At 40.1% G+C, this 12,799-nt stretch overlaps 1 protein-coding gene across 2 annotated transcripts in view; it reads right to left on the reverse strand.

Annotated features, from left to right (window-relative positions):
- SIM2 (SIM bHLH transcription factor 2) overlaps positions 1-12,799 on the reverse strand; it is a 50,424-nt gene that overhangs the window by 19,927 nt on the left and 17,698 nt on the right. The window contains exons 1-4 of one of the 2 annotated variants that reach the window (XM_083734759.1): positions 12,036-12,602; positions 10,948-11,030; positions 7,373-7,462; positions 3,703-3,811 (exon numbers count right to left, since the gene is read on the reverse strand). In XM_083734759.1, the coding sequence (XP_083590885.1) occupies positions 3,703-3,811; positions 7,373-7,417 (154 nt within the window). In that variant the 5' untranslated portion in view covers positions 7,418-7,462; positions 10,948-11,030; positions 12,036-12,602. Of the gene's footprint in view, positions 1-3,702; positions 3,812-7,372; positions 7,463-10,947; positions 11,031-12,035; positions 12,603-12,799 lie in introns of those variants that run through there. The other variant, XM_083734758.1, reaches the window with a different exon arrangement.

A 12,799-nucleotide genomic window follows, 5' to 3' on the forward strand; every position in this document is an offset into this window, starting at 1 on the left:
GATCAGAATGCAGTTATCCTTTTGTTTTCATACTTCTCCCATTTTGCAATACAGATATCAGCTCAAAAAATGTACCAAAATGCACACAAAAATGTGTATTTTAGGATAAAATGCGTTCAAAATGTGTCTTTTGTAAAAATAATAATTCCTTTAAGTTGTTTTTTTTTCCTTTTAAAAAATTGCAGATAGTTGCAGAAACAGATTTATGATCATATGTGAACCAACACAGACCAGAAACATGTTGATCTATAGATAGCAAGAAGTTTTCCAAACCTATGAAGCTATGTAACTCCTGAGCCACCTAAGAGCTAAACTAAAAACTAAAAAAACTTTAAAAAACTAAAAAAAACACAAATCTATTGGCCTTATGCCTATAAGATCTATCTACCGTATTTTTCGCACCATAGGGCGCACTTTTTCCCCTCCAAAAATGAAGGGGAAATGTGTGTGCATCCTATGGTGCGAATGCAGGCTTTTGCTGAAGCCTGGAGAGTGAGAGGGGTCGGTGCGCACCGACCCCTCACGCTCTCCAGGCTTCGCACACCTCTCCGCAAGCAGCGGGAGCCCAGCGCTGGGCTCCCGCTGCTTGCAGAGACTTGCCTGCATGCCGAAGCCTGCGCGCGCTGAGATCAGCGCGCCCAGGCTTTGCGGACCTCTCCGCAAGCAGCGGGAGCGCTCCCGCTGCTTGCAGAGAGTTGCCAACATGCCAAAGCCTGCACGTGCTGAGATCAGCGCGCCCAGGCTTCGCGGACCTCTCCGCAAGCAGCGGGAGCGCTCCCCCTGCTTGCGGAGACTTGCCTGCATGTTGAACCCTGCGCGCGCTGAGCTCAGCGCGCCCAGGCTTCGCGGACCTCTCCGCAAGCAGCGGGAGCGCTCCCACGGCTTGCACAGAGCTGCCTGTTTGGGGGCTGGGGTAGGGGGAAGCTCGAGCTTCCCCCACCCCAGCCCCGCGCCTGGGGGGGAAATAATTTTTTCCCCTTTATTTCCCCCCCAAAAAACTGGGTGCGCCCTATGGTGCGAAAAATACGGTAACTAGCTGACTTAACATTTTACATACAAAACATGAATATGTAAGCCATAGCTTTACTTCAACACATTAAGTAAAAGATGACATTAGAATAACAAACTAGAAAATCTTTTTCTGCAAGGTGCCTCATAGTCTGCTACATTTTTTTTTCAAGTCAGCAGCTGCAGCAATCTAACTGGTAGCTAAAGACCCTTGATGCTATAGCCTACATTCTGAGAAAGAGCAGCCAATCTACAACACACTTAGGAAACATGGCCACAGTTGAAACCTTGAGACTTTTAAACCTCTTCAGGATCTCAGCATCTTTGTCAATTGTTTAGCAATAAATCCACTTGAGTGATCCTGCCACTGTTTTTTGTTTTGCTTTGCTTTGCTTTGCTTTTTGCACTGTATTCTCACCCAGCTGCTACTGCTGGCCCTTAAATAATCATTGTCAAATCACTGAATTTCCATTGAAGAACTGTCCACTCACTGAGTCTTCTAAGAGCATGTATCTGCTGCTTCAAGTTAAAGGACAAGTAAGATAAAAGGTAATGGCCCCTGAACGGTTAAGTCCAGTCAAAGGTGACTATGGGGTGTGGTGCTCATCTCACTTTTCAGGCCAAGTGAGCCAGCGTTTATCCACAGAAAGCCTTCTGGGTCATGTTGACTAAACCGCTTCTGGCGCAACGGGACACCGTGGAGAGTGCCAGAGCTCACATGGATTCGAACCACTGACCTTCCAATCTGCAAACCCAAGAGGCTCAGTGGTTTAGACCACAGCACCACCCTCTTAAACGAACCCAGAGAGATAAAGATGAGGAAGGGAGGTTTTCCTCCACTCTCTGCATGCTCCTTTTCATGGAAATCCTCCCTGCCCGCTTTATAACTAAACCAGTAAGTTCATGTGCAACGACACAAACACACATACACCTACCAGGCACTCAGATTAGTAGCTTTGCGAATTCAACCAGAAAGCAAAACAAGGAACCCACTCCAGAGTTTCAAGCAACATTCCCCTTTGCCTCCTGGGGTTTAGGTCTTCCTTAGGAGATCCCACTCCAAGAAGGAGAGCCACATTCCAAACATCTCAGAGTTTGCTAAACAAATATTACAGCTAACTTAAATGGTCAGTTTACTGCACCCTACCTCAACACCTATGTTTTTTGTAATTCCCCCCAGTGCAAACTGAGCCATCCTGGGAGTGGCTTACAGATAATAATAGTGTTTGATCCTCTAGGCTGCTACTACTCAGACCATTTCTAGCCACAAAAGCTTAATTATTGGTGGCTAGAAAAACATCTGTTCTGTTTGAATTACAGTCATACCTCGTGTTGCGTTCCACTCGTTACGGACAAACAGCACCCCGAAACGGATTAAGTCCACAACTAGAGGTATAGCTGTATCAAGCACTTTAAAAAGAAAATTTGCAAATAAAACTCTAGCCAGTATTTTCCAGATACATGGCCTGCTACTGGACAATGTGTGATACTTAATGAATTAAAACCAAAGGGGCAATTCATCTCCATGTGTAGCCACCATCAGAGGGGTGACAAATGATGTGTTTTCTCCTTTCCCTCTTGGAGACCATGTACTGGCCATTACTCAGAACAAAAGGCCAGCATGGTTCTAGTGTATCCAGACCTTCTGCACTATTCCAATGTAATGGCTGGTGCATATATGACAAAGAGGAGGAAGGAAAGAAGAGACATTTACCAGGCCTTATAAGAAACTCTCCACATGTGACAAAAGAAATCATGCTCCACGTCATTTGTGTACCTTTTCTTACCCATACATCAAATAGATTGCTAATACTTTGAAGATCAGATAATCCAGATATTAAGAGAGAACATAAAACAGACTCATCTAAACCCACCTATTTATTTACATCCAGTTTGAACCGAGATGCCAATTATCAAATACACATTAAAGATAAAATACTCATTTGATCTCGTCAATGGAATTTCAAATAAGTGAATTGTTCTTGTTTTAATCAAGTATGTATCTTAAATTATCCCATTTTCCTGGAAATTCAAAGACAACATGTCCAACTTCAAAAAAGATTTACAAATAAATATGTCCTATGGACATTTCAACGGTTTGCTCTGCTATACGTCATGGTATTAAAAAAGGAGGCAGTGGCTATTTTATGTAATGAATTTGTGCCTGTACATTCAGATTGCACATGACTATTTAACAAGATACTTTAGCCCCTTCTGTGAAATTATATTTAGCTTTCATGCAACCCTGAATCATCCGAGGTGATGGAATGAAATCAATCTTACTTGCTCTCTCCCATTTCTATGTGTTTTGAAGAAGGATCACTTAAAACTTCAGAATGTTTTGTTTGTTGCCAAATGGTCACAAAGCATTTTTCACAACTCTATACCTACTATACCCTTGTTCACAGAGCAAAGTCATTTATTATTTCATAACTGTAGTCTACAATTTAAAGTTTCATCACTGTGAACAAACCTAATATTGCAACTAGATATGCTGAAGAATGAAGTTTTAATATTAATTTATCAATTTGGAATGAGATGAAAGATGCTACATCAATATAGCTACATACAACACTTGGCCAGGAACCCTTTTTACATTTGTAAATTTCAGTGGATTAAGTGTTAACATGTTAAGATCAGCACTACATCTCATCATCCTTTTTACTTGTATATGGTCATAGCATATGGAAGTACCTTGTAAGAGATGAGGATGAAGAGGCTGGTGAGCTGTTAGAACCGCTGTCATTTCATCATGGTCTGATGGATGTATATACTCATAAATGCTATTACCGGTGAGTTCCACCTGTCAAGAATATATTTAATACATTCAGAACTATAGCAGATTTTTTTCCCTTTTAGTATTAATTTTCAGAGGTCTCTTGTGTGTAATATACATATGATTTACAAATACCCCACTGCATTTCTAACACTCCTATTGTCTTCCTAGACCAAAAACAGCTATCAACCAATAGCCATGATCTACAAGTTGTTTTGTCTTATCATGAGCAAAAAAGGTTCAGTTGCAGCATACATGACTTGAAGACTGTGATTTATGTAAATACTAATTACACCAAAAAAACGTATTCAGTGTTAAGTATGACCCTATTTTGAGCTCTAGAGTCAAACAGTTGTTGCTGGAGGAGATAACAATGAAATAGAATGTTTAGTTCCTGTGATTTTTCACAATGAAAAAAAGTCTAAGTGGCATAACCCCCTATTAAAAAATGTGTGATCACAGCTTGGGTGGAGGGTGGTAGTGGAGAAATGAATAGCCCCACTCACTTCTCAAAGGCTAATCAGAGTTTGGTCTTTTCCTAAAGGACTATGCTCACACAACCCTGGCAGTGTGGCTGTTACATTGAGCTTGGAAACAGTGTATACACCATCCATTTGCACTCCTGATTCCTCAAACAACTGACATAGCTAGCTTTTCCATAAAGGTGAATTCACACCTTATGCAGATTTTACCATTGCAGTTAGCGTTCAGTAGGTTAAAACTGCAAAACAGTCCTTTTTATCATGGTCTGGATGAGCTATTAAGAGTCACAGGTTCAACCCTTTCTTCCTGCTCTCCTCTCCCACCAATTAGTAAACTCCTTGAGACTAGTATTCTGATTGAGCTCCAACCAGAACTAGGACATTTAGGGTTGGAATGAAAAGCAGCTTTAACAAGTTTGTGAATTAGACTTCACAGTTCTCAGTAGTTAACTAGTTAACAACAGGTCTAAATTTAAATATGTGGTTGAACTCATGTGTTTTCTACAAGCATGTGCCTTGCTTTACTGAATTAAGGCATAGATTCATTTAGAGATTGGAATCTCAACTAATTTAAAGTTTTAAAAGCTGTCCCTCAGTACATTTTATAAGCCAGAGAATGCAGTCTTTCATCTGGCTAACAGCTATGTGAATGCTTATTAATGTTTACCAAATGTATACACAATAGCTATGTGAAAAATTCAATCTTGTCCTGTGGGCCTTCATTCCAGTTTTGAGGAAACAAGTGGTATATAAGCAGGGGCAGATCCACCCACATGAAAACAAGTAGTAGTATCATTTTGTATCTCTGTGTCCTTTCCAAGAAGGAAGAATTACCCTGAATCAGACCTAACATAACACAGCTCTCTGTTTCTAGCTTTGTTGGGAAAGAGACTGTAAATGCAAAGAGGCAGTGTTTTACCCAAAGCCATTCTTCCAAAATATATTTTCCTACTTATTGTTCTCAAAAGGAAAAAAGGGTAAAGAAAGAAGGTAGAGTATTGCAGACAGGAGAGTGAAGGAGGCAACACACTTTGCACAACGAACATTTTTAGGGAGTGAAGGATAGAAACTGGAAAGGGAAAAGGTGGTTTGAAAAGGCAGAAAAGGCAGCTATAGTAGAAATTAGAGACAGAAAGAACTTGGGGAAGGGTAGAACAGACATAGTCATACCTTAGTCTCTTAACAAGGCACCACATGTATAGAATTTCCTCTTTTCCTATACAGTATTGGCGCACAGAAAAAGTGAGGGGAATCCTCTCCCCAGGATACCAAAACAGTCAAAGGTTTTTTAAGAGTGCTTCTATACCTCACATACCTCCTTGCCATGCCTGCATTTAGGGATTTGCTACTACTAACACAACTAGTTGCTTTCTTTTACTCTATTTTTTCCACCAAAGAACTCCCTCATTCTAGTGGTGTCTGCTTTCATCTGAGAGTCTCAGAGAAAAGCAGATGTCACCAAAGGAGAGCACTTTTGAAAAGAAATGAGAAGTTACTTTAAAAAATAGCTAGAAAATTGGTTTTTACTGTGTAGGCAACGAGAATATGGTGTCATGTCAGGGACAAGTCTAGTACAGAGGTCTTTTCTAATCACAGAAAAGAAAATTATTTCAAAAGGTCCAACAATGACAAAAATGGTCCTGCAAAAAAACTTAGTGCCCAATTGTTAATTGCCCCTGAGGAAACAGCAAGCAGGTTGCTTCTGCTGCCTTCCCCTTCCCCTCTTAGTGGTGCCTAGGTAATACGATTCCAGACTCTACCTCAGGTCCTTTGTCCTATCAGTGAGTTCATAAATAGTTACATACCATTCTTAATTTTCTTTTAAAAGATAAATAACAATCTGTCTCTAATTAATAAAAGTCAAAGCAAATATGTGGATCTTCGCTCAAGGCTACAAGGAGAAGCCTACAAAATGAAGCTGGCAAGCTAATACTGACCCACCATGCACTTTAAGGCCCACATGGGAGCATTCTGTAAGAGCCACTCCACACATGAAAATAAACACCCTCTTTACTGTTTACTGAATCAGCAGTACTTCACACAGGTTTGGGGGGGGGGGGACTTTTCCATGATAGTGGGAACATCCAGTGTTGATAAATGGCACAATCCTCTACATCAGAAGGAAATCGCACTGAGTTTAAGTGGTATATGATTGCAACCTAAGGTTGCTAAAAAATAACTTTTCAAACCATTAAACATGGGCTAATTACAAGTTTTGGGCACAAATATTTCAAAATGCTGTATCACATCCCAATTCAGCTTGCTAACAGAAATAGAATTGCTTTATTCTAAACACATGTACTTGAAAGTAAATCCCATTGTTTTCAGTTGAACATACATTTAAGAAATTGTTAGTTACCTTTAAAATGAACAAATGTAACAGTGCCCTAAAACCCCAAACACTAACGTTTGAGCAGAACAGTAGTAAACCTGGTTTTATGAGTTCTACCATAAACATATAAAACGCTTTACTGAAAAGGCCACAAGGCTGGCAAAACTCAAGAAAAATTGCCTGAATTCCATGTGAACACTCATAAATCTGCTCCCTTTTTATTTTTTCCTAAAGCACATTTACTATAAAACTCAGGTTTCCTCTGTTTTCACAGCAGCTAACACTACAAGTGGAGAGACTGCTGTTGCACTCAGTTCCTGCTTGTGGACTTCCTATAGGCATCTGGTTGGCCACTGTGAGATGGATGGGCCTTTGGTCAGATCCAGCAGTTCTTATATTCTTACTGCATACAATTCAAAACACAGACTGGAAATTTCCACTTTTTTCCAGAGATCTATACCACTGCTCTGGCCAATGGCCATTTGTAACAACACCCAGCAAGCAACAGGCAGCACTTGCTATAATTGTATGACAAGTGGATTATGCTATATCCAGCTTCCAGGAGGCTTTAGTAGCACAAGAGAGAGTAGAGTTAGCAAAGCACTTTTGTGGACTGCATTTTTAGTTTCAAAATGTATATAAGTAACAAGCAAAATGCAAAGTTTTTCCTTTACAGTGATAAGCTGTGTGAATTATTTAACTTAAAAAACAAAACAAAAATCCATTCAAAGGAAGAACATCATCATTCAATAGGGGGACAGAACTTATTCCTACCTGTGATAAACCTAGATGAACAGAAGCAGTTTCTGAGATATACATTATTTTGCCATCAGATGCTACCACAAAAACAAACCCATCCAGAGTCTGCAAAAGAGAAAGAAATATAATAAAATCTTACCACTTACAATTTACAATCAAGTTGCTTGTGATAAGTTTTTTTATTTCCCCCTACAGAAGAACATATATTTTAAAACATATTACCCAAATTGGCTTGATGAAGACTAGCTTAGGTTGATTAAATATGTGTATCACTTCCCACTAAAACATCCCAAAATGATTTATAAGCAGGTAAAATAAATAATCAAATTAAGTATACAATAATAAAATTAAAACAGATTAAAAACAGATTTAACTGTATTATATAATTGGTGCTGCCCAATTACTATTATACACACACTATAAAAAGTTAAATCTAACCCATTCTCCCCTTACATATGCTAGTTTTACAGCAACAGCAAATTTAACATTCTCATGTTGATATTGGGTTATTATAGTACTTAGCAAAAATCTTGAGTCCTTATGGGGGAAACCAATCCCAATTAATTGGTAGAAATAACTTATCACTATTTACAGTTTTAATGATTCCTGAGTGATGTTTTACATTCTTCTGACTATTTTTATTAAGGGTTTCGTGGCCATAGAATAATCTGACAAGTGGCTCCTTTGAAACTTGTAATGGAAAGAACATGAATATTTCATAAAATAAGTTTTATGAAACCATAATTTCAAAAGCGATAGAAGGGAAATCCCTTGAAAGTTAAAACTACCTTATATAATTGTTCACAAGTAACTCTGCAATATGCTACTTTGACTGATTCTATAGTTATTGATTGGGACCTAATATTGCATATTTTAACCAATAAGATAAAATGAAGGCTCAGCAAAAATTTAAGTATATTGTTGTATTTTAAAAATGCTAATCCTGATCACATGAGTAGATTTAAATCTGCTTCCAAACACCATTTTGAAAATTCGGGTACGAGTCACAAAATGAAAGCAATCTCAGTCCCAGAAACATATATTTGGAAGCAAGCTCTGCTGATTTCAGGGAAGAACCTTAATGCACTAGAATGCTATTTAATATGCAGCAGGTCCCAGGCTTAATCCCTGGCATTGTCTTTTGAAGAATCTCAGGTAGCAAGGCACGTAAAGTTCGAAAAAGCCTGCCAATCAGAATGGAGCAATCATTTGAGAGAGGTGCCACAGCTCAGCAGCAGAGCATCAAAGGTCTCAAGTTAAATTGCCAGTTAAAGCATCTCAGGTAGGCAGGCTGAGAAAGACCTCTGTCTAAGACCTTAGAAGTTACTGCTTATCAGAGGACCAAATGTTCATTAAAACAAAACCCACCTCTACGCAAGTGTGATTAGACCATAAGAATTCTTCATATGGAGGCAAAGAGGTCTACATTTGAAAAGGGAAATGTATTTCTAAATACTGTACATAGATAAAACAATTGCCTTTTATATTTACTAGTTCATATTTTAAGATGCTGGAACAAAAGGAAAGTAATAAAAGTCTGCAACAGAGGAGCAAGTTCAATGTTACCCCAATAAAAAATATTCCAAATTATTCTCTGACCTACTCTACTTTTACAGCATGTAATTAGAACCAGATTACTCTTTGGTTTCATTCCCGCCCCCCTTCTTCTGAACATAAACAAAACTTTGTAGCAGTATTAACATGGGGAAGAAATCACTGCTTTCTTAAATAAAACATTTCTTTAAAACATTCCTCATAAACTAGCAATTTGTTCCCCGATGTTATAGTTAGGCTGCATTGGCACTTCCATTAGAAAACCTTACTTTTAGTGGCTCTTTAAATACATGGCACTCCCCTCCCTTCTTTGCTCAAAGGTGAAAACACACATATTTTCAGTAAAGTAGCTGCATGTCTTAAAACAACATTTATAATTCAGAAATAGCTGGACATTTTAAATAGTATTACATCATTATTTTGTGTTAAATACAATTTGAAAATAGTAAATTAAGAAGTTGCAGGTATGTTGTAAATATTAATTACTGCATACAATCTCAAGCATAAGAGGTAAGATACAAATTTTTAACTAGCTAGCAAATAAATAGATGTCACTAAGCTTCTTACTGTGTGCCAAACTATATTTTTGAAAGATTAATTTATATCACATTTTGTTTAAACATATATTTGATTTTTGTCAACAAAGGTGTTCTAAAAGTTTTTTTTCTCAAAGTATACACTATTTTTCATGAAGCTGACTTTCCATGCAACAACGATATGACAAATAAAGTATACTTTAAGGATGTGAATCAATTTCTGTTTACATTAAAGTTGCTTTCAAAACAGGTTACATTCCAGCAAAAAGATCATTATACACCTCATTCTACATCAATGCCAAAGCATTTGTTAATGTATTACAATTATATACACCCCACTATCCAATGGAAATTAGTGAAAATAATGATTAAGATATGGAAACCTTTATCATACAGTGTCTGTTTATTCAAGTTTCAGAAGGCCCTGCAAATGTCAATCTGCTAGTAAAATGTGGTTGAAAATTTTAAGAACTCGCTTACCTGGGAGTAAACCCCATTGAATTAAATGGGAATTACTTCTGAGTAAACATGGTTAGAACAGCGGCATAAAGCATAACTAAAACAAAGTTCTCAACCCTTACCTAATATTTTCAGGGCTACCTTTACCAACAAGCAAAATGGTTACAATAGTGAGTGTAAGACAAATTATAGTAATTTTGAAAAACAGTTTACTGTTTTATTTTTCCGGTTTCACCTACTCTAGGCTGCTTTTCTCTTTATTATACCTGTAAAGTCAGGAGGAATTTACTAGCAAAAAAACCTTTTGTGAGGTGAGCACATGCATGTCTATACCCTTTGCAGCACTGGGACTTACACAATAGAGAGAAGCAGAATTCCAAAGTGGATCAACCAGATTTTGAACAACTGTATTTTCAGGTGCTAACGTCAATGGAAGATCTAATCCAGATGTTCTCCTCCCACCACAGGAGCCATGCGTTCTTTTAAAGGTTTTCCCTACTGAGCAATGAGTGAACTGAAGTCTCCCATTAAAAATGCATGTTTGTGTATAGATATAGATATGCAGCCGTTTAAAAAGAGCCTATTGCAGCACATGTAGATTGACTGAAATGTGTGTATATGCAAGCATATATTATAAATTACAAGCCACTAGGGTTTCTTGCCCATTTATGCCACTTGATTTATGGTTGTCCTGCATACACATCACATTCTTTTACTTTGCATTAACCCATTCACTGCCACGCCCTAATTCTGTACTCCCAAATCATAATAAACCCGGACTTTAAGTCCCACTCTACCCCTAAGAAGAGAGAGCTGGCCAGCATGTGTCCATTTTCTCTGCGACGGTTTATTCACAAGCCACGGTTGCTAGACTCATGGACCGTCTCTTCCCTTTCGCCTTTGAAACAAAAAAAGGCGGCTCTCTCCAGGGGACCGAGCCTTGGGTTCTGGGGCGAGATCCAGTGGGTTTTAACGCAACGAACTTCTCCTGAAACAACACAAGCAGTATTGAAGCAGCAGCACGAATCGCAGAGACTCTACCTGAAGCAAATGCGAGCCCAGCTCCTTCGCGACATTATCCAAGGGGCCTAATCTGCTCGGCTGGCCCCAGGCGTCTCCCAGACCTAGAAAAGAAACCGAGAAGCCTCAGTTAACGCACAGGAATACAGTTCATCTGAAGCACTAGCGGGAGGTGCAAGTTGGCCTTTTTCCTCTGCAGCAGAGGGAGAGAAGCAGCGTAACATTGGCTGGGTCATATTAGGGGGAGCTGGGCCTCCCTGCCCTGCCTGTGCAGTTCCCCGAGCGGGTTTCTCGGCGAGTTAGGTGGTCTTTTCCTCAGGAAAATTAGCTCCATGACATTAGGGTTTAGATTCAGCTGAAGGCCGCCACGTTGCGAAAGGGCCTGGCCGGCCCACATGTTACTCAGGGTTCAGTTGCCATTTTAGAGGTGGGGGTGATCCCCCACAAAGTAACATAAGCCTCCCTGAAATCGGCCGAGGGGACCTCGCTAAAGACGCCCTGAAAAAGAGTTTTGTACTCTCTCTCCCTGCCCTCTTCCCCCACACCACCCCCGCCATCTTCCCACAAGCCCTTGCGAAGGGAGGCCACGGAGGCAAAAGGCCGCCGAGCTATACAGTATTATTGCCTTGGTGCTTTTAAGTGCAAACGTTTGGTCCCTTCACTCAAACGCCCGCTGCTGTCGCTTCGGCAAATCCATCCATTTGCCCCTTTCACAAATCCTTCCGATTCAAGACCTCCCCATCTATACAACTTGACTTTGGGCGGAACGGTTTGCTAGCAAACCGTGCAGCTCCTGTTAATTGGGTATATTATATCCACCCTTTAGATTTCTAAGAAATAATCAGAGTTAGACCCAGTGAAACCAATGAAGTTATTTATTTTAATGGGTCTATGCTGTGCATAACTTGAACGTAACTTTCCCGCCTTTGCTCCTGTGAGGGAAAATTCCCTCAGCCGCGTGAAATCCCCTCGTTTCCTCCACCCTCGGAAGTCCCTTCAGCAGGAAGTCTAGACTGAGGGTAGATGGGATCTCACGCTGTTTATCCCGGGCACGGATCTCCTTCAGTGTTACACATTTAATCAAAATGAATGGCATTGCTCGGACCCACCTCCTGACCAACTGAGAGGTTGATCAACTACCACAAAAGTAGTGGAATGTTGGGAGTAGTAGTAGAAGAATAAATCATAGATAATAGGGCTGTCGCTTTCGTAGACAAGCTAACCGCTTATTCTTTAAGGGGACCAAAACACCTTAGGGCTCACACTCCTGGTTGTCTGCAGAGCGTGGACCACTGCTTCACTTAGGTTGCTTTTAAAATAATAATTATTCTTTAAATAGTGATCGACACCGTGCTCTGTGTAAACGGATGGCCGAAGCCTCTTTCACCAAAGAGAGGTCATAACATTATGCCCTTAACTTCAACACGGCCATTTCAGAACCCCTCGAACAGGCTTCGGATCAAAACAAAATGAGTACTCCAGACGGTTCCTCGGAGATCCTGTTTTTCCCCTGACATTGTCCTCGGGAAACTCGTCTCCCCTAAATTACTAGCAGTAACGAAAGCTGCAGCCCATGTGCAAAAGCCGCCGAAACCAACAACGCCACAGGTTGCATCAGGGAAGAATAATCCGTTTGCAGAATCCTCCCAAGGTTTCAGTTCTAAGCTAAAAATGTGCCGCAAGTCAGCCTGCAGGACACCCCGCCAGGCCGCCGTTGAAGATGTCGGGGCTTTGGCCTGCCCATTGGACTCTAGAAGCCCCAGCCCAGCCCCTCGAACAGCAGCTGCAACGGCGCTCTATATGTACTCTATACATGCTTTCCTGGCCCAAATCTTTATGCTGAAAGAATGTTCAGAGACTAAATAGGCGATTT

The sequence above is a fragment of the Podarcis gaigeae genome (assembly GCF_964106915.1).
Source record: "Podarcis gaigeae genome assembly, chromosome: 4".
Taxonomy (NCBI): Eukaryota; Metazoa; Chordata; class Lepidosauria; order Squamata; family Lacertidae; genus Podarcis; species Podarcis gaigeae.